The following is a 23,673-nucleotide window of genomic DNA, read 5'->3' on the forward strand; positions in this document are numbered from 1 at the left end:
TGGAACTATACTACTACCCACCATATTGAAATACATTGAACATATAAACACATATTCTTTTTCCTAAAAATACTTGCATATTTGCCTGTATAGTTTATTTGAACAGTTTGAGAGGACTTCAAGGCAGTTTTTGAAAAATGCACCTGTATTTTTCTAGCCCAAAAACTTGTCACACATGTAGTCTACTTACTATTAGTGATATCCAGACCATTTGGAAGCTTTAGTTAGTAAGACCATTAGTCTCTCTGGGCTGGTATAAGCTATCCAATGGATGTTATTTTATGATTTTACATAAAAACTTGAAAACTTGAATTTATGATTCTTTGACACAATACTACAATATCAAATGAACAAAACTTCTGCGATTGAAGATAGATATTTGTAATCTCTCCCATTTCAGCGACACTGTAACACATACAATACATTTTATATTTCATGACTTTGGTGATCCCCATGGTCTAAACATACAGTACAGAAGATGCTAAGGTTAAATGTCACCTATGAATGTAATCAAATTTTAAAACGGTAGCATATTTTCAAATAAGTAGGTTTTCAATCCAGACAAACAAATTAGATTTCATTTATGAAATAAAACTCTTCAGAACATAATTGGAATTTTAATTCAGTTTTTTCATCAATCATGAAGTAGAAATGTATTTCACCTGCCTGATGGCGGTAAACCCCTGTATAATTATGCACCTGCAATTTGGATATAGTTGTCAATTCTTTAAAACTCAAGACATGATCTTTGACCTCTGTTGTAGTTTTGAAGAAACATGTCACATCAATTATAGCAGAATAAATATTTCGTCATGGTTGTGTTTTGATTTTCATCAAATGTGTCCAAGAATTAATCCTTTAATTAGTTTGAATAGTTACAAAATCATGTATTGAAGTGGACTTATTGATTGTTAGAGTCACACTCTGTAGCGAGTGCAACACTGAATAACAATAGTATCAAATTAGTCACTTGAGAAAGGGGTGTGCTCACCTTGTTAGCAAGGCATAATTAATTACATAATATTAGTCATTTATGTGTTAATACCAAGATTTTGGTGTTTGAGTAATGTGTTCCTGGCTAGTGGTTTTGTGTTTAGTTCTTTGAGAATCAAGTATACAGGTTTTCCTATGGATTACAGGTATGACATAAACAGACATAATAATGTACAAAATCAATATTATTTGAGATTAGCAAATTATGTCATCTCATGAGTTTTTTAGTCATTTTGTAACAGGGAGGTGTGATTACATGTACCTCTGGTTTTGTAGTTATTTCTGGAAATACGGTCCTTGATAGTGCATTACATGACAGTTAAAATTGTATTGGGGCAACCTTGTTGAGACTATCATCAGAAAAGTTAGCTACATGTAAATCAGAAATAAGAAGCCCCACTTGTTGTATTGACACAAACCAGCATAAATGTATTGTGTTTAAGGGCTTCACATATGGTTTTTGTAAAGTTGTTATATTGAATTTTGTATAGTCATCACTGTTTTCTTCAGATCTATTTGTTTCCTGATACAACAATGCATAAAAACCTCACACATATTTATTGTTCTTGTATGGTTTCTGTAGACTTATTATTTAGTTTTGTATGTTCCCCATTGCCTTCCTCAGATGTGTTTCTATTTTCTAATACAACAATACATAAGCATACAACCTGCATGAGTTTAGCATACCCAGCGGAGAACAGTCAGACTAATTCAATGCAGTTTTGACAGATTGGTGGGAACTGCATCAAGTCTAGCCTACACTGAAGGAGGAGAATACACATTGTAGTTTTGACAGATTAGTGAGAATTACATTTGTACCATCACTTGTTGAACCACCACTGGTATAGACCATATGTGTGATAGATGGCTCCACCTTCAAGTTGGTGCTTGTCTGTTATGCAGATTTGTTTTCATCATACCAAGCTTGGTTCAAGGTCATTGTCATTACCTTTTAAACTAAAGTGGGTGTTGTTTTGGGGTAGGGGTACTCATGCTAATGAGCTGCAGAAACTATTGTTTTAGAAACTATTGTTTTTGAATTGATTATGCAACATGTGTATGTACATGTTTCATTTCAGATTTTCAGATGCTTGTGTTGTTACCAGGGACATTTAAACATTTGGTGTGAGAGAAGATGGACCCAGGTACTAGCATCAACTTTGATGGCAAGGCTTTAGAGGAACAGGAGGAGGCCGAGTTTGAGAGAGAAGAAAAACAGAGAGAACAGGAGGTTAGTGAAAGTGTATATGCAGAGAGTGTATGAGTGGAAATTTGAAAATGTATGATACTGACAGTTAGCTTTGCAGTGGGTATATATCACTGTTGAGCTGTCATCTGTAGACATGACATGTGACTCTGTATATGTATTTGTGGTTTGGAGAAAGTGAAAGGCATGACTGAGTGTAGTGTATGTATATATTTGTACTTGGTATTGAGCAACCATACTATTTTCGTGGATACATCCATTCTGTTTTTGGCCATTGATTTTGTATTTGATGTTGATTTTGTTTCTTGTGTTGGGTTTACTCTATTCCTTGTTTGTAGTAGTTAACTCTTCAATCTATGTCTTACATGTGATCTCTGTCCAGCTTCAATGACTGGATATACACTTAGTTTATACTCACTTTATGTCATTATTAATCAAACTTCAAAGAGATCCTGAATTAAAGGTTTTACAACCCTGGTAATAGGGAGGAGGAATTAGTCAATTTTGTATGGTTTCCTCTGTATTACTCAGTAAGTAACTTTAACAAAATTTCTTCTTTAAAGTGCCCTACTAGTTTGTATGTGACTTACAAGTTACTTGATATTCAAGAGGTGTGCATGAAACCTACCAAATAAAGCAGGTGAGGTTTGTAATGATACAATGGGAATCAATAAAGTCTTGGTGAAATGTCCAGTTTCATTCATTCGTTTCTCAACATGTCTTAGTATCATTATTCCCATAGATCTACTAAAAATAAAGCTGTCTACATAAATATTTTGCCTTGTTGTTTGACAGCTAGCTTTCAAATAACCCTACCAGTACTGTACATCCACCATTCACATTTACACGTAGTTCCCTAAGTTTACAAAAATATGTTTATTCATCTGAAGTCTTTCCAATTACCTGCAAATGTTATGTCCACACTGTAACAAGCCACATGTTTGTAAAGTCAAAACATTTCCCATTGACACAAGGTCGTGCACGGACATGTAACGGCAGTGATGCATGAACTGGGGTAGGGGTATTCATTTACACAACCCAACAATGCACGTCATGCTCAGGCATGTTTTCATAGTACAGTCCTCTAGTATAACAGTCTTTTCAAATTTATTCAAATTTATTTTGTAGATTCTTGAAGTTTTTGACAATTTCATGACACTGTTGAACTCTCCTTGTTTTCATTGTACAGTCCTCGGGTTTAATAACAGATTGTCTTTTTACACTGACTCACTACTTGGTCAACTTTTATGCTGTAGAATCAGATTCTTCAAGTTTTTGACATTTTGCCTTTTTCATGACAGTGTTGAATTCTACATAACACTCATTGTTAGGATTGTATGTCTTTTGACATTTTCATCACACTGCAAATCTCCTTGTTTTCACACGGTGTATAACCATAGATGTCTCTCGCCAACGTCTATGGTATAACAAACATGAGACTGGACACATATTTTCACTGACAGTGTTGAATGCCTCCTGACACTCAATATACCTATTAACTATGTTTTCCTTTGATACAGTAGCTTAAAACCTATACCCAAGGTTAGGGCTTTGTCTCTAAATCTAGAAGTGAGACTGATTCCAGTTTCCATCTCTAAAGCTGGTACTAGTAGAAATGAGACTGTTTCTGTGCCTGAAGCTCAGTTTTTAGATTGTAACATAATGATGTAATTGAGACTGCAAAGTATAAGTTTGTTTTTCACCATCCATGCACAGATTACATTTTCACCTGTCACCTAAATGGTTGAGTGTTGTAACACAAAACTCAATTTAGTTCCAATCTATGTACATTGTATGTGCATATACATTTAGTAATTAATCATTCCCTTTTAGCATGTAATTAGCATTGTGAAAATTATTACAATGAAGTGGAAACTAAAAACACTTTGCTACAAATAAAGTGACACTATGGCCATTAATACTATCACAAAATGATAATAACTGGCATTTCTTGTGAGTCACTGTATAGTAAGAAATAGGGGACATCAAATTTTGGTGTTTCACTAGAAATTGTGTGCGTCAGTGATGCATCAATTAGAGGGCACACTTGTCTGGTTACAGACAGAGTGAAATGATACTCATGTCTCATGCAATTCTTGCAATGGTACAACAAATAGAACTGTGAAGGATCAGTCTGTGTTTAAGCAGGACAAGATGAAAGGATGTTGTAAACAAACAAGTTATTTAATAACTTACTTAGTAGTATATAATACATAAATGCCTGACAGATTGAGTTTTAATCATTGAACTTAATTTAAACTTTTTATAGAACATTTAGGAAATCCTAGCCTATGCATTCAGAATTTGTATTTAATCCTCTCTCCCAACTTGTACTTAAATGTGTACAAACAAATACCCACTAGGGGGGAAAGAGGATTAATAAAAAATCTTCACTATGAGTACGTGATTTATGTACATAATGATGTCATTTAAATTAAAAATAGATTTTTACAAGGCTGGACATTTGTCATCAAGATTTGAAAGCTGTTACACTCTGATGGTGTACACACCTGGTACTTTCTGATTCTAGTCTATTCAGTTGTAAATGTGATGTAACAGATTTAAATTTAAGATGAATAATGTTAATTATGAATTATTTTATTGTGTGAAACCAGCCACTTCTGTGAGAATGCATTGCCCTATTACACTAAACAATAGTGCTAAAATGTGAGTCTCTTCTTGGCCTATTATGGTATGTATTATTTTTCATTTTGTGTTATTTTTTCTTGAATATTATGTGTATATAGCGCATGGGATATAGACAGTGTGGCAACTTTAATGTAATGTATGTCTACGCGTCTCCATCATCCCATGGTTTTAGAATCTTGTTCACACGCAGATTTTAAAAAAAAGTATGATTCAATATTTTTCTTGTTGACTCTTGACAAATGTGATGCTGAAGGGAAGAACATAAAATTTGGAATAAAAGATGTTCTTTATTCTTAGCATGTAACAAAAAGTCTTTGTCAGAAGATATTGAATTTGATATAAATGATATAATTTCACTTGCTACAGTATTTACTACTATAGCAATATATTGTGAACATCCCCTGGTTATGTGAAATACACTCCAGTAATACTAATTATTTTTATTTCAAACTACCTAGTCATACCCTTTTCCATCATCTTTTGAACATTTTGTTTTATTACATCACAATCCCAATATACTAAAATAGATTAAGGAGAACAGACATGTACATATGACATAATTTTAATGGAATGATCAGAAAGCTCATAAGTAGACATCAGGTATATGAAACCTTGTTGGATATGACATGACAGCAGACTTTGATAAAAACAAAGTCATTTGTGTGTGTAGCCATCGGCGGTGCTCTACATGTCAAATACCATGATGCTTGTAATTCTTGTTTGTGGGTATGTTTTGTACCATAGAATTGTTAGATTTATTACCCTGTCCGATTATATACACAGAGTTCATGTTCAACATCGTCTTTAAGATTCTGAAAGTCAAGTTTATTGGCCCATTGTGGTCCAAAGGGACCAATCTATTTTGTTGTATGATAAAGCCTTTGACACTGAAGGTGACATTACTGAAGATCACAGCACCAAACCATAGTGATGGAATTTTGTTTTCCCATTTTGGTGAGATAAATCAATAAACTGTTTTGGAATGCTGTGGAATTGATGATGTTATTTAACAATAGACGTATCCAGGTAGATTCATTTTCACTGTTTATACTCTAATTAGACATGTTAGGCAAGAACTATTGAATATCATAGTAACTTGTTTCACTCAAAAAAATTCTGAACATCAAAATAACTCATGCACGTTTCTCATGGCTGTACATAAAGTTTAAACCATGGAAATGGCCTTCTCTTTAATAATACTAAGATGTAATTTTACCTCCTAGACGCTAAGTATGAGCAATAAAAAAACGATATAAAGGGCAAACGTTTTCTTAATATATATGTAAACTACCATTTTTCCCTTTTTATTGCTACCTCCAGCTTGGGTGCCAAGGTTTCATTTATATTGAATTGTGTGTCTAACCCAACCTCCCAGCTCCAAATCGTAGCAGCATGCTTGGCTTGGCAGAATCTATGAAGCATGTCATCGGCTATTATCTTGTCCACTGTTATGTTTAAGCCCACTGCACTGTTGTTCACCCAGGTCATAAATGTCTGTAATTGTCTATTATAAACTATTGTGGTAGTGTAGAATAGTCCAGTTTTATTGGTAGAGTGAGTGTCCCTTAAACACGCTGCAGGTGGTTACACTATTTAGCAGTTACATTTCAAAGGAAAGTCCCCATAAGCTATAACAGCAGGTTGGTGAACGTTTACTACATTGTACTTTTAGAAGTTTAAATGTCTTTTCAAGGGATTAACTTTTGCTAGGTATTATTGTTCCTTTCGATCTTTGCAGAACTTAATCGCCATGTGGCTGAAGGGCTGTATCAGATTCAATTCTAACTAATGCAACATTTTTCAGAGGCTTAGAACCACTTTTTACTTTTATGAAAATACTAAAGTTTGTTCCAAATACTTTTGTAACCTTAGAGATTTTAATTCCATAAGTTAGGTAGTTTTGATAAAGAATATGAAAAGTTATCCAGTTGTTTGCATTATTGTCATTGGTTACGAAAACTTTCTGAAATGTGTGCGTTGTTTAATTCATATGTAAATGAAGTAAAGACAAGTGTGATTTATTCAAAAAAAATGTTCTCAAAATACTTCACTTTTGTTTGATATCTGTCTGGAGATGAGCACCTTAGATTGGAATTGCAAAGTTCAAGTACTTTATCCTTATAGAGTTATAAAAGCATTTTCAGCCATCAACACAAAAAACAACTTTCAGTTCATCTTCTATACTGACTAGCGTATGTGTAAAAAACAAAAGCTGGCTTCATTGTACCTTTCCTAGCAGGGAACCACAGCTTCCCTGGCGCTTTTTTTTAATCTTTGTAAAGGTTGATACCCTATATATAGGGTGTAATCAGCGGTCTATTGAAAAACCAAAAATAATTAGTTGAGAAATACTGTATGGAGGGGTTTTGAACTTGACGTCATCTAGTACAATTGTTATCCGGTGCTATTTTAAATACTGTATGCAGTGGTTTTGAACTTGACGTCATCTAGTACAATTGTTATCCGGTGCTATTTTCATCTAAGCTGGTCATGCACAAACAGGTTTTCAAACATCAGGGATAGTATGAAACCTTTGAAAACTTTGTTCGTACTCTGGAGAAGCTTTATGGCCAGGTCTATGAGATATGTTGCTGCTTTGTGATAGTGAATATCATTTCTATTACCCAAGCGTTTGTCAGAAAATATACAGGACTATGTGAGTACAAAGAACAACACGATAGTATTTTGGAATACTTTTATTTATTCATTTAGTGGCTTCATGTGTTACATCAACTACTGGGAGTAAATAATTTCTATCTATGTGCGATACAAGTAAATGAAAGCAATAGCAGTTCATTTTGTTATGTTTCAAAAGCTCATTTTGACCATGTCGTTTAATAAGTAACCTAGAGAACACACAGATTAGATTAACATTCACTCTTTTTTTAATGTTAAGAGGTCTAATGACTTTCTTGTTTAAATTTAAGTATTCTGAGTTCAGATTTGATTTGTGGTGACTGTTTCCCCGTCTTATTTTTACCTATTATAAACACACACTCAGTTTGTTGGTGTTGTTTGTTATTTTAATGCATTAAAATGAAAATGTTAGAATAAGACTTCTTTTCCTCCAATTTTTCTCATTTCAAATTTGCATGATCAACATGAAGTATCCACATGTACCTGTTTGTTTAGATAAGAATAATATTTTCATACGTGTATATCTTATAAATCATGTCAAATTCATTTTACAACATGATTTTTATGAAATTTTTATGTCAATTTTACAGCTTCCATGTTTACTCTGTTAGTGTCCTGTTTTCCTAGTAATAGTATGGCTACTTATTCTGAAATACTTCATTAGGATTTCTAATGATTTAGCAGTTGGTTATAAAATGAAAAATCTATGCCTCTGAGATGACTAAATTGTTACTCAATGATGTGACATGTAACATTAAAGGTAAAGACAGATTGTGGCTGGTAATGTAAACGGGAAATGAAATCTCTTTGGGAATCTCAGTGCAGGAAATTTTAGGTCGTATGATGTAATGTAATTGGAAGTCTGTGATTGTAGAAAGAAAGCAGCTGCTGTTGTGTAGAAATGATAGATGTGGAAGGAAAGTGCTCTCACTAAGTGCACTGGTACAGAAACCATTAAATGCATCCTTCGTCTTTTTTCCATGCCTGCTGTACAAAAGTTGTCACTGTACTGTATGCATGCTTACTTGACTCACAATAGAGTTAAGCGGTGTCCCCAGTGGTCAAAACACAACTATACATGTTACTTGCTGGATAACTTAACTTTCCCCCCAGGGTTGGATTACAGACCTTTGTCTATGGAATACTGTTTTAGTTTGTTAGGATTAGGGTTTCTACTTGTCCTTCTGGTTGTGTAATTCTGTACATGTGACTCTAAGCGATAGAATTTGTGTACCCTGACTCATAGAAAGTCCTGACTTCTTGACTGTGTGCTACGTTTCCACACAATGTGATAGAAATGCATGGTGATTGAGGTAAGATTTGGTTTTCATAGTTTGTGTTCTTCTTTGGTTCGTATGATTTTAAAAAGGGAAATTGTGGACTTTCAAATATTGCTTGGGTGATTTTTGTTGTTTTTACTGAGGCCCAAAATACTAAAATACCTCAGATTTTATCCAGTAAGTGTTTGAACAACTTGTATTTGTTGCTTCAGATCAGTTTCTCTTGTTTTCCCTAAACCATGACCATTGAAAGTTGTCTCTGTATATTTTAGCATGATAAATAAGGTGAGAGTGAACTAAATTTTACCTTTCAACTTTCTGTTAACAGTTGTATGCACATTTCCCTGCAAAACGTACTTAAAGTGGATTACCAGGTACATGTACAATTTGTTGGGTTAAATTACTTGTTTTCCTACAAATCTACAGCAGTTACGTACACTTAAGTTGGAAGTCTCTGTTTTAAAGAGATGATTGTGTCAGTTGTTTTAAATTGATCCTCTTGATGGGAAAGTCGTGTCTCAGATAATTATTGTTAAGCCATAAAACAACAGAATTTTTAAGTAGGTATTTGGGACAAGTGTGAGGAGAATAATAAAGGCAACATTTTTTTAAATTTTGGTGGGAGGGGAGGGAAGGAGGGGTGGGAAGGAGGGGTGGGGGTAGGGTGGGGTAAGTAAGACTGTCCTGGCTCATCTCACATTTGGGTCTGAATATTACCCAGTGTTGTACTTGTTATGTTACATTGTTTATTTCAGTCAAAATATGTTGTCTGGTAAATCATAAAACAATCATGACAGATCTGCTTTAAAGAAATGCTGTAATATTTGCCCTTCATGATCTACACATTACAATTGCAGAAATGATGAGAATTAATGGCTTGAAATTGTTATCTCATCCGAATTTGTTTAAATACTATATGTACATTTAATACAAATGAAAATGTCTGGTCAAAAATATATATTTTTTTTAAAAATGAATCCCAAGTTTTTGCTGATGTTTGGACAGCATTGTCATGGATATTATACTGCAATGGCCTGTCGTCAAATGTCTGGCAGTAACCTAAGTAGTGTTTGATGACAAGTCTTACCGCAGTCAAGTACCGTAAACATCTAAGAAAAGGTTGATAAATACATATTGAAACTTTTGTCAATGTTAATTTACTTAGAGGTGAAATAAAAGCTAGGTCATCCCTGGATACTTCTGTAAATCCTTTAATCCCAGTCACTGATGCTATTTTTTTCACTTTCAATAGAACATACCAAGCAATAAGTAAATATTTATGGTTAGCGTCCTGGTGTCCACAGAGAATACAATAGAATAGATAACATTACTAAGTAACTTTTCTTAGGCACTGGCATACCAGATAGCTTAGAGAGAATAATAGTCAGTAACATTAAAGTTGAATTCAACAAAATAACAGTGAGTGAATTGACTACAAATTTAACAAGGGTCCAGTTAAGATTAGGATGAAATTTAAATGTGGAAAACAGTTGTCTGGCAGAATTATAGAAAAACTTGAACAAAAAAGAATGATTTTTTTTTGTGGTTCCACTGATAAATCAATGTGAGAACCTTTGATTGAAATCATGCCCCATTTTTAAATGCCCACTTAACTTTGAATTAGGATTAAAATCTAGATGTGAAAACTGATTAGGATGTAGTAGAATTATATAGTACTTTACTTTAGAACGGTAAAATTGGAAATGAATGCGACATTTCAATCCATGTACTGAGGACTTTGATCACACAATTTACCATTCCAAAGTAACTATATTGTACTTTCCTAGTGATTCTTGGAACCATGAACACTATATTCTCCATTGAAAACTGATTCTTTAGCTGTAGAAAAAGTTGGTCCGGAACAGAAGAATGATTCCATGCAATCCTTATTAAGATAACACTAATGCGATGACCTGGGATTGAAACATGGCCCATTAAGTGAGACTTTGACTTGTAAGTTGTATATATGTATTTTTGTATCTTTTTTTTTAATGTAACAAGTATATGATGATTGTCCAACCAGCTTCTCCTATGTCAGGTTTATTTACTAGTATATCCTTTCTACAGTAGAGTCTACCCTTACCTTCCTGTCCTCAATTTAAAACATGGTGGTTATGTTCTAGGAATTGTTTCACTCAGCTCACAACAAAGCAAACATGCAGTGGATAAATATAATCAGATAGATCTATAGACCAGTAGCTACAAACTCTTTATGGTTTAGAACTTACTAGTAACAAATCGATAAATAGAATTAGATTTCACTTAAAACAGGTACAAACAGCTTATGAGCAAGAACTTACAACAATTAGTTGACAAATTTTTGACAAACATGCAATGGAGTGATATAGATTTCTCTAGTCTGTATCCATAAAACTGATGCATATAGTTTATAGTTTAGAACTTACGTCAGTCAGCTCACAAAGTGTCAAACATAATAGAGCAGATATGGAGAGTTTATGGTTTAGAACTTATGTCAAATTAGCTCACAAAGGCACAAGCAAGCATGTGATGGATTAATAGAATTTAGATTTTAACTATTTAATTCCTGGAAGTTAAACCAAGTAGTATTTGATTAAAATATTGATTAAAGTTTTGTATTGTACTTGTATCCGTTTCTCTAACTATACATAATAATATAATATAGACATGTTTACATAATTGTAAGTTAAAAATACAATTGATGACGGCTATTTGACGTTGGTCTTGACAATGCTTTATTGCCTATAACCTTTACTGTCCCTGACAGAATGGAGAAGGGGATTAGAACTCCTCAAAGAAGTTCACTACCGAACAATGTGTGCATGGCAAAACACGTGAGATAAATCAATGCAAACAGAGTTTAACTGCATTATTTATTAAATCTGTTGTTTCGAACCACATGCATGCAATGTGATTCAACTTTGCTGTTTGTATAAAAGGGTTGACTATTTGGGTGAAGTTCACTCAAGTGTGTTACCTTCATGGTCAAGATAGGTGAATGAATGGAAAAGATGCAAATCTGGGTATGTATGCATTACTCATGAGTGTCATCTTATCTATTCTTACTTGTGTTGTTTTGTCTTTAATATTTCACTTCCAGAAAAATGATATTTTGAATTTACAAAACTCAGGCAGAGCACAAACCTTAAACATTTCTAGTTATCTATATGTAGTCTAATAACTCTTGTAATGGGTCGGTAACTGGAAATTTACGTGTCTGCTTCTGCTTGATACATGCATTTTTAGTTCAATGTACAAATGTATACACGGTACGTGGTCCAAGATTATACACATGTTGACTGATCATGAGGGCAACATCATACGTCTGTTTCCTTGAGGGACTGTTGGTCACCCCAACGCTGACTGTTTCCCTGAGGGCAAAGCCTCAAAGGAAACAGTGTGTTGGGGTGACCCACAGTCCCAAGGGAAACTGAGGTATGATCAGTTAACACATGTTTTGTATCACACCTACTTTCTATGTTCGTGTGACTCAGAACCAACAGAAGACATGACACCATGTTCGTTTGTTTTAGAAACATGTATGCATGCACTTATGACATCATCAGTCAACAGTTGATAGTACTTTTGGCCATACAGGCAACACCACTAGCAACTTTTGACCAGCAATAAATGTCATTTGCAGTCAACAGCATAAAAACTCTACATGCCACATGACCACATATCGACGAATCCCAACACAGGAAATGTAGTAGGTGTGTTACAAATATAGTTGTTGTCCTGCAACAGGTGGTGGAATTTTTTAAAAGTTGTTTTGACTTTTTTAAAAAGTAGGAAACTCACAAATTACAGTACTTAAAGTAATAAAAGTGTTGTCTCATATATCTTATTAACAAAAAATTGGGGGAAGAAAAAAAGTGCACCTTTGTTTTCTTGTAGCAATGTTGAAAGTACTACCTGTAGGATAGGATGTTTATGTGGTCCGGTTCAGTGACCAAAACACAGGAACTGGTTCACTTGTAATTATCAGATGTTTGTGAACTGCCACAGGGTGGGATAATTGCACTTAGGCATTCCTCTGTCTTTGTCTACTAATTTAGGTATTTTCCATATCAAAACCCTGTCTTAGAGTATGGCACCTGTTGTATCCACATGTTATTGTTAGTACTGCCAGTTTGTATGCCACAACATGCATTGTAGAAAAAAAGATGATTTCCTCATAATCATCCCAAATGTAAAAGAGTTGAGTTGATGAAAATGGCATTATTGTTCACATTGATGTGTTGCTAGGTAACAGCATTGTTATCCTTTCTCAATCACGCTGATAACTCTCAAGGGTCTGCAAGGTCTATAGATTATCATCTGTCATATGCTGTAGGTATAAATAACAGCAGGAGTAGTGAAAAAAAAATGTACACATACATGTAACATTTCCAGGCTTTCTTTTCCACTTTGTACAGGCCTTAGCACTTTCGCTTTAAAATGACAAACTTCATTCTTTGATCAGATTAGAACTATATAGGTATATCCCCAAAAGCACTGTGGTATCACAGATGACATAACAGCCATTGCAAATTAATCTTAACAAAGTTGTTACACCCCTTCCCCCTCCCCCTCCCCTTCCCCTCCCCACATATTTGAGCTTGAGAGCAAGAAGGTGAAATTAGATTAATGCAAACCTTAGTAGCCAGATTATTCACTTGCCAAAGTTTTAAGAATTCTGCTTTTACCCAATCTGCAAATAGGAGGGGGGTGGGGAGGCATGTAAAACTCATACCATCTCGTCTACAAACTTTTAACAATGATGACTGATTGGAACAATTATGATTAGATACTCTTATTGATGCTTGTCCACACCCACATATCAATAGTATGTAGTTCAAGGAATTGTTTTGTGTTGACTCTGAAAAATAGAGATCATTGTAAAGGTCATACCACTCAACAAACTTGGAACAATGGTGAATAGATACTTTCACTGATGCTTCTTCACACCTTTACTGTTTATAACAATAGACTTTTGCAGTCTGTCATTCCATCATTGCTTTGGGGTGAGTCATTTCAACTAGTGAGGTCCTGGATAGGTGTGCCTGCATACAATTTACAAACAAATTTGTCATCTCTTTAGTTAAAAAATTGTTAAAGATAAAATGCATTGTTAACTTTTAAACCTATTATAAGCTCTTTGACTTCCAGATTTGCTTGGCAGGATTCAATCTGAATATTGAAATGAAATTTTGTGGTAAGCTAATTAAGGTATGATTAAAAAGGTGAAAGTGAAGAATTGTATCTATATCTCCAAAAAATTGACCACTTAACATGTAACATGTAACAATGTCAAGTTGTCATATCCATCCCTCTGAACCAAAGATGTTCTTTGCCAATTGGGAGAAGCCAGAAATTGGAACAGAATCTGGTATCTTTCTCAAGCCCAGAAACATAGCTACATTTTGTATCTGGCAGCTTGGTTCTGGCAATAAGCATTGTCAGGCCATAGCCTATGGGTTAATCTTTCATAGAACTTGAAAATAAAGATTGGTTTTACAATATTGTTTACTTCATTCTCAAATATTGATCAGTTCTTGTTGGCGATAGAGATAGCATAGCTCATTAACTATCACTCAATTACACAATAACAATACAGATGATTTGGAGAAACAAAGAAATTCACAATGAATGGCTTCATTTGGCACATGATGACGTTATTCTGACTTCCTGTCTTTTGACATATTGATTGGGATCTGTATATTTTAATGACCCAGTTATCCCAACTGTTGATGCATTCCCCGTAGCCATGGTCCCCCTCACCATGATATTGTCAAATCTATACCATATTTCCGGCAACAGAGTAAACATTTTTACAGAGAGATTGAGAGTGCATGCACCCATTTAGTTAAGCAGGGGTTTTAGTACAAACCTTCTGTTTTTAAAAGTTTTTCCTGAAATTAGCAGGCTGTAGAAATGTATATACAATGTACCCTCCAGTCGTGTGAGTAACTTTACCTTTTGATTGCAATTTTATAGAGATATGTGCAAACAATTATTGTCCATATCTTCCAGAAAGTGCCATTAAATCATATCCTCATATCATTATGATAGAATGGCAAATGGGGGAGATATTTAGAAATATTTTGAAATTCTGACAATTTTCCAGTTAGTCATATTCAATAATTGCCGAGTTTAGAACATGATAAAATACTGTACTACATGCAAAATAATAATTACACGTTAAAAAAAGGATGGAAATTTCTAGGCAAGCCAACCAAGAAGTTATCACGCACTAGCTCAGTCTCATTTCCTAGCATGTCACAACTTTTATACATTGGTATATTAAATATTTGGTCAAAATCCCATGTGCTGACAATGTGCAATGAAATTTATTGGCAATATTCATAGACACAACAAAATATTATAATTTAACTAAGGTAGTTTAGTTGATGAAGCAACAGAAATGATGATTTTATAATCATTTTTCAAGTTATTTCTAGATTTTGCTTAATATTCAAATAATAACACAGTATGAGTCAGTCTGAGCTTCTCACATTAGTAACTGCTATCTTACCTGTAAAGCTGTAAAGATCATCTATGATCATTCGTTTGTTCTGGACCAACTTTTTCCATAACTCTAACAACTTCAAGACAGCTGTTTTTTACACCTAGATTTTAATCCTAAACCAAAGTGGGCTTCAAAGTTATAATATACAGAATATACAGCCTAGTTGTAACAACTTGTGAATTGCAAGCATGTCGTAATTAACTTTGCCTTGGGAAACTATTTAGTGGGAACAGTCAGGAGATGAGCAGTTTGTCTTCCTGTGGTGATCATTTGTTGATTAGATCGTTTCTTTTGTCGATATTGTTGAAACAAGATAAAACAAGTCATTAAGTTTTAAAATTTAATGATGTCATCGTTTCTCTCTGTAGAACTCCCATGGACTTGTTAGTGTATAGTAGAGTACGCTAACCTCTAAGACATACTTTTTTGTGTCTTTATGGCGATGACAAGGACTCCCAGGTTTATCCTGAATGTTTAGTGGTATGATCCCCCATGGTTACTTGTTCTTGTGCTTGGCTTATTTCTCACACTCTTGTGTGCACTTGTCAATAGATTTGGAGTACTGCCAAATGAGGGGAGCTTCATTACAAGTAAATGTTATGAGCTGGAGATGCAAATTATTAGATACTTAGTGTTGGTTTTTGGTGATGCTGGCTCTGAAACAAGGACTCGACAGTGGATGAAGGCATGCTTTATCTAGGTCTGATGGCTCCAATGGTAAAATTACTTACTTTTCATATAGGACGTCCTTTTCCAATTGCAATACATAGTCAATTTTTAACTTGACTTTTCAGGACTTCAGTCTTTAAAAGGATTTTCACTCGTGATTTTCACTCGTCAGTCAAAGTATACTCATACTCATAAACTCATTTTCCAGATACATGTACTTCATACATCTCGTCATAAAACCAACCTAAATCTTGCTGTATAGTCTTCCTTGCTGGAAAACAACATCTTGTAACTACAAGTGTATAGGTAGACTGCTACATCAGTAATCCTACATGTGCCAGCTTATTACAACTTACTGGAATTAACATCTCATAACTGCAACTAAGTGTGTAATAGACGACAGTTACTCGAACCACTCACTGCAGTACTTATATGAGGTACAAGTCACACAGTGAACTGTACATGTGTGTAGTCAGACTCAGAGAGGTATGTTGTACAGTGTGTACTGAATAGAATATGGTGGATTATGCAAAACGACAACCACTGCAAGATGTAAGAGAAATAGAAGCTCTCCTGTATTCGGTGAGTAAGAAGCGTTCAAAGTCTACAAAGTTGGTCTGATGTCTAAATTTGTATCTTTACATCTGTGTCTTTTTAGTAAAGAGACAGTATATTTGATATTTCTGAATCTTGCATTGTCATTAAACCTCTACCAGTCACATACACATGTATTGACTAATCTTTCAAATCATGTGTATTCTATAATTCTTTATCTTTGACATACATGTACACAAGTCATAACTGTAACAAAAAACAATTTGTTACAGCTTTACCGACTTGTTGCTCACGTCATGTATGACGAGGTTGCTCAATTCCAAGTACATATTTGTGTGTTCTGAGTGTATGGTATTGTTTGTTTGTTTGTTTGTTTGTTTGTGTGTCTGTGTGTCTGTGAGTGTGTCTGTGTGCATGTGTGTGTGTGTGTCATGTGAAATGTTGAAAATGTAAGCTTTGAATTTTCTGCATTGTATACAGTGCAATACAAATGAATGTTCAAATGTATGGTGATCGGCTTGTGGGTATGCAGCACTTGTCAATCCAGTTTTGATTGCTATAAGTATAAATTTAGACCATAATGCATATGTACATGTACAAAGTGTGTGCTGTGACCAAAATATAAATGAAACTTTGCTGCACATGAAGTTTGAAGGTAGTTGTTTTGGCAACATAGTGACTCGATAGATTGTACAGTAGATTCCATGAATACATTGCTTGTTGTAGGAATGTACTTGAGTGTATGTTTAAATATACAACCTTATTTTGTTTGAACCCTGTAATAATCCCTTCTAGTAAGTCATTTCCATGTCAAGGAGTTTAATTGGGTGAAAAATTGGCCAAGAAGGACTCGAACATCACCTCCACTTAATTGACCCATAAAAGCACTTTAGGAAAATGGTTAGTGATACAGTCATTTGAAACGAAGTGTATTGTCATTGAAAAGTGTTTAGTTGGGATTCACTCATGTTGTAATGTAACAACATAGTTTTCTTAAAGATGTGATTTTTTTTCTACTTTATAGCTTCGAGAATTGCTATCGACAGCTCTTCCTGATGACTTGTTAGAAGATGACACTATCTCACTATCATCACATGACTCCTCCTTGGTGTCGGCTGTGTCAGCAGTGTCAGGCAAATCCTCATCTTCACAAAACACTACCAGGTATAATGCTTTTACCAAGGTGTTAGAACCCTGTAATAAGGAAAATCTAGTAACATTCAAATAGTTTCAGACATTTTTCAAAGGTTAAGACAATCTTGAGGATCTTTATTTATGATATTCATTATCCATGAACCAATATCAAAAGTTAGACATTCTCCCCTTGTTTATAAACCTATCTTGTTAAATCTCATGGCATCAGTTAGACTTCACCCATGTCAGATTAATAAATTACTTGTGTAACATTTTTGTTATTGTACATACAATAACAAACATTCTACACATTTATCTGTGTTTTGCAATGTATTGAGTTACAAATATGGACTTGGTATATGTTGTTTCACACTGATTTTTCAAGTAGGACGCTATGGTAAAATTATTTTATAGATTAAAATCCAAAATGAGTACAAATCCTCATTCATATGGCCACTGAAAAAATATTGTTGACATAGCAGTTATGACTACCATGAGTAATGTGTTTTTCATAATTCTGAAATGTCTAGTTTCTTTCAACTTTTTTTGGACTGAGGATATTTTAAACTTTGCAATTTTTGTTTTATCATCATGTTTTGTATGTTTTCTCCCTCAGTGATGGACAATGGCAGCAGCAGCAGTCACAGCAGAAAGGCTGGCAAGACCAGCATCAACAACAGGTAGCATCCCACAATGGGAGTTTACAACAACAAACATCTACTCCAATCAGTGGTAATAGTCCACCTCCACTACTGGACACACCAGCCAGTATACCACTACAGAATGGATACACAGACAAACACTATGAACGTAATGGTTATCAGGTTAGTTCTAAGTCACATCTCTACCTATTAGATATAAGGTGTAGGCTGTTTGCACATAAATAGAGACAATGGGAGACACTTAGCGAGAGTGAGAGCTAGACAGGTGACGATGCTTAGATAGGAGAGAGAGAGAGAGAGAGAGAGAGAGAGAGAGAGAGAGAGAGAGAGAGAGAGAGAGAGAGAGAGAGAGAGAGAGAGAGAGAGAGAGAGAGAGAGAGAGAGAGAGAGAGAATGCTTAGATAGAAAAGAGAGAACATTTCGCAATAAAAAACTACCAATAGGTATTTGAATTGCACTAACAAGAAAAACTATATATTTTTCGTGTTCTTTTTGGCCATTTTTGTATTTGTTTCTAAAGCAGATTTAGAGAGACAATTTACAGTCTTCTAAAGACAATGCCACCATAAAACTTGATAGGTAGCTTTCACTCATAACAAGTAAAACAATAGTTCACATAACTGTTTATGTGCCGATTATCCAATTATCCAGATCACACACATTTTATATCCCAATTATCTCATTACAGCAATGAGTTCACTCCCAGAAACCAACAGGATTTCAAAAGATCTTCCAATTTTAGATTGGTTTTCTGAAATATAACAAAGTAGTTATTTGAGAATAAAAATATATAAACGATTTAATGTAGGGGGATACAAATGAATCCAGTACTGTAATATGTTGTTTATGGTCCAATTATTGCTATTTTAAAATAAACAACACATCATGTTACATTTGCTTCATAAAATATCAACATTTTAAAGTCCCTACACAAGAGTAGATTGCTGTCAATTATGTTTTACGTGTTGTTTGACCTTTGTCAAAATTCAGGCCAACCACACAAAAATAGACGACCAGATTCATCGTTGTTAGCTAAGTATACATGTTTATAACATGTGACTAAAGTAGTAACTATACACAATGACAAATTTTTCATTCTAACAAAATTGTACTTGATAGGTCAGTGCAAAAAGACAATTTCTCTGTCTAGCTGTCTTTCCAAGGCTATCATCTGTTCTGTATTGATAACGTACAAATATGCTATGATTGTGACTGATTAAAGGCCAAGGTTTCAATCCCAGGTTCTCACATTAGTGTTAGCTTATCAGTGAAGCCATAAGGATTACATAGGATCATTCTCTTGTTCACAACAAACTTTTTTTTTAAAGTTCTGCTGGACAACTGTCTTTTTCACTTAAATTTTAACCTTTGACTAAATCTTAACCCTTGTCCAAAGCAGGCCTTTAAGTAAAAACCACATTGTCTTTACTGTATATGCAAAAAATGAATGACCATGAATAACCTGTGTGTAGCCTAGGCAACGATTTCACAACATCAACCAGACAGACATTAAAGATGATTTAATATACTGATAAAACCATAGACAGTGGAGGGGACTGTCTATGATAAAACACTTAGAATCTCAGTGTTGTCTGTGGTATAGCATTAGGAGAAATAATCATCAGACAATATGGAACCCTATGTTCCCTAGCTACTAGCTTTAATTTATAACCCCACAATAGGTGAAGTCTATAAGTAATGAGACTGAATGTACTGGATGCTTGTACCGACTGGATTTATTCACTGTATCACTAAAGGTACAATGCTGCAAATACAATATACCAAAACATACACAATGACTCGGTAGTTGGTAGCAGTTAAGACGTTATGCTTCTCCTGGGTATATCGCACTCTGACATTATGTAGTATTTACAACAGAGCCCAAGTTAGACAAGTTTGTACATGATCAAGACAAAATAATGCCCACAATTTTTTATCAATTGAGTGTCATGGTGTGCACCTCATCAATCAGTCTTAGGAATGTGTTGGAATATAGCATGGGAAAATTTTAAACTTGAAAAAAAAAATGTGTGTGTGTGTGTGTGTTTCATAGGTGTCTGTCTTTGTGTGTGTGTGTGTGGGGGGGGGGGGGGGCTGTAGTAGGTAGATTCCACCAGCTAACATAAATACTTTTATTCACAAATCTGTTATCTCATTTAATCTCCATATCATTTTTAATGCAATGTAGAATTTCTGGTCATAAGTTTTGTTCTAAAGTCCTTTGATATATTTTCCTTCATCAGAATGGAGACGTACATGAACACAATGGATATAGCAATGGTTTTAACCATGACTACCAGTATACAAATGGTAGCAATGGACACTATGAAAACCACAACTACAATCAACCACCACCACCACCACCACCACCACAACAAATGAATGGTTACTCAGAAACCAATGGTTGGAATGGTCATAACGGCTATCATGATGGTGAAATGAGGTTTGAACATGTGGAAGGAGCTCCTAGAGATGGCCAACTAAATGGTCACTCAGAATATCAACACCCAGGGGATAACAATGGTCACCCAGAGTACCAACACCAAGGGGACAGCAATGGTGACGTTTATAACGGTTATTACAACGAACACAATGGTTATGCACCGCAGTATGAAAACGGTGTAGACTATCACAGAATGGATGACGGACAGTATAGCAATGGATACATGGAACAGCAGAATGGTACCGAATATATTAACTACAGTGGATCCAATGATGACCAGTCTAACTGCACACATGAACAGAATGGGTATCACTACGACGACTACGAGGTCAAAGGTCATCATAATCACCAGGAGAACATGACAAACGGTTACCACAATCCTAATGAGGGATTCCGTCCCACCATCAGTCCTAAACACAGGAGTTCCATGCCTGAACTAAACAAGGTACACGAAGAGATCGAAAACTACAAAGTCCAGTACAGGGCCCAAGTGATGAATGGTCATATGGAAAATGGTACCGGCATCAATGGGGAACGTTTCACACCCCAGAATAAGGTTATTATTCAAGAGCAGCAAAAGATGGACGATTTTGAGAGATTGCAGAAAGAATTCCTGACTGCAGGTAAGAAATTTCAGTTGATGGTTCTAAAAACCATGTCATTGTCACAATTACAAGCACTGGTAATACTCATCATATTGTGGTGCACTGACTCAATTTATAAATCATCATTGATATAGCCATGGTGATGATTACATGCATATGAAAAGCTCTTAAAGCATAGCAGAAAAGTGCATACCTTTCAGCTAAAAGTGCTTAAATAATGGAAAATGAAGTTTTTTCATAGCAGTTTTTGGCTGAATAGTGTTAAGGACAACCATTGAATAGATCTTTGATGGCACTAAAGTACCATAACATCCTAAGTATTTAACTTACAAGATATAAACCATACTATATAGTAATATTTGTCACAATGCAATAATGCACACATGTAGTTGTGTAATCACAGGAAATGTTATTTCAAAAGTTTCTCAAATGTTAATAGACAAACAGGTCACCAGATGGTCTCAACAAAAGTTTTCAGCAAGGTTACCTACATATTGTGATTTTCAATCTTGTAATAGAGAATCACCAGGTCAACAAGTATTAATATTTATGATTTAAAGGTACTTTAAAAAAGAGAACTCATCCAAGCTATTTTTGTTTATGCTCGGGAATATTTTTTTTCAATCCCCAAGAATTTAAGTGGTAAATTAAAGTAGTAAAAATGGCAGTAATTCCTGCCTGTTTTGAATGTAACTGTGTATTCTAAATCAAGCAACTCCTGCTGTAAACTCAGTGGCATTGTAGTCTGTGTAATGCACCGTTGCCCTTTTCACTTTAGAAGTTCAAAAAGGTTGTATTGTGAACTGTGTTTTGGTACAGTAGACTTCATGGTCAAGTACTTAATAAAAACCCACAATGGCTGTTAACAGAGAAAATGCATGTCACTGACTTGTAATCTAAACAGTATTGTCAAGTTCACTATTGTGTTTTCAACTTCATGACCATTTGCCCTTGGCAATAACAAAAGCAAGGTAGTTACCCAAACACATTAATCTCGTGTAAAATTCTCAAGTATTGTTGCTTATTTCACAGCAGTATGCCAAAAATATACACTTCTTTTATCACTGCGGTGGAATAATACAAAATGAATAAAACTTGACGTTGAACTTCATTGTTAGTCATTTTCTGAAATGGTTTCATCAATAAAGGTTGACATTAAAAAGACTCCCACAACAACTAGACAGGAAAACAATAGTTGATAATAGAATTTACAATCACTAATGTGGTTGTTGACGGTACTTTGCAGTGATGGAAGTGACACGTTTATATATCGATGCACTTTCCATAGTGATAATATGTTCTACAATGTTTGAAGGACGTTATTATCCGTAAATTAGAGCCATTATGTCACGATTTCTGATTTTCTTTTGTGAATCTCAGAATCTTGACTTTCAAAATTTATGTTCATAGACTTGTTTATGAGAAATTTGTTAAACACTTCTCGAAAGCATTAATGAACTGCAGTATGCTTTTTGTGCTTTTTTGATTTGTGCATTTTTCTCCTAAAAAGCCATGATACCTTGGTGAGCTGAGTCACTCACTGTATAGCAAAGTTTATCTGATTTAACCATCGTTGTCATGGTAGCGACAGGGGTTTGGAGTCATACAAAAAAGAAAAGTTATTAGCTACATGAATTTCAAATTAAAATTCTTTTCCATCCCTCGATCATAAAATTGAATTAGCTGGTTTAGTAGTTTGACATTATATTTGTATGAAGAGCTTCTTGTCCACCGTTGACAAAAGCATGCAGGTCTGTGTGTGCACACATCTGCACACACATCTGCACACACACACACACACACACACACACACACAAATGCATGCATACACAGTCATACACACATGTACATTTGTATACAAACACACACACACACACACACACACACACACACACACACACACACACTCACACTGAGATACATAGCATACTTGTGACTGGGTGATCTAATTACTTGTTATTGTCATGTTCCATCTATACAGGAGGCCTTGGAGAAAACAGACAGCTTGCACAAATACAAATCCTATACAAAGCTAGGGGTAGAAAACTGGAAGAACTGACCAATGAAATAGAAATCGTGAAAGAAGAAAAAAGCCGAGAAATCAGGATTATCAATCATAAACTTGCTGTATCAGAAGGTATTACTATTATATTACATACTATAATATTATTCTGTTATACATTCCTTCATTTAATCGGAAAGTACTTGAGCTAGAATATCAATGTTTGCATCAATTTGTGGATGAATGAAATGAAATATTGATAGCATTTGAAAGCAGAATTTGAACTACTATTATCGTTAACTTGACCAGTAAGATGACATGTTACAACACCCCAGGGTGAACATTTA

The 23,673-nt window shown here is 34.7% G+C and overlaps 1 protein-coding gene across 1 annotated transcript in view; it reads left to right on the forward strand.

Moving 5' to 3' along the window:
• Positions 1-2,128: 2,128 nt before the first annotated feature.
• Positions 2,129-23,673, forward strand: part of LOC144447792 (uncharacterized) — a 39,559-nt gene continuing 18,014 nt past the window's right edge. Inside the window, 5 exon segments of the mRNA XM_078137877.1 lie at positions 2,129-2,224; positions 17,505-17,644; positions 18,231-18,438; positions 20,520-21,342; positions 23,306-23,461. Of these exon segments, the coding sequence (XP_077994003.1) occupies positions 2,129-2,224; positions 17,505-17,644; positions 18,231-18,438; positions 20,520-21,342; positions 23,306-23,461 (1,423 nt within the window).

The sequence above is a fragment of the Glandiceps talaboti genome, chromosome 16, assembly GCF_964340395.1.
Source record: "Glandiceps talaboti chromosome 16, keGlaTala1.1, whole genome shotgun sequence".
Taxonomy (NCBI): domain Eukaryota; kingdom Metazoa; phylum Hemichordata; class Enteropneusta; family Spengelidae; genus Glandiceps; species Glandiceps talaboti.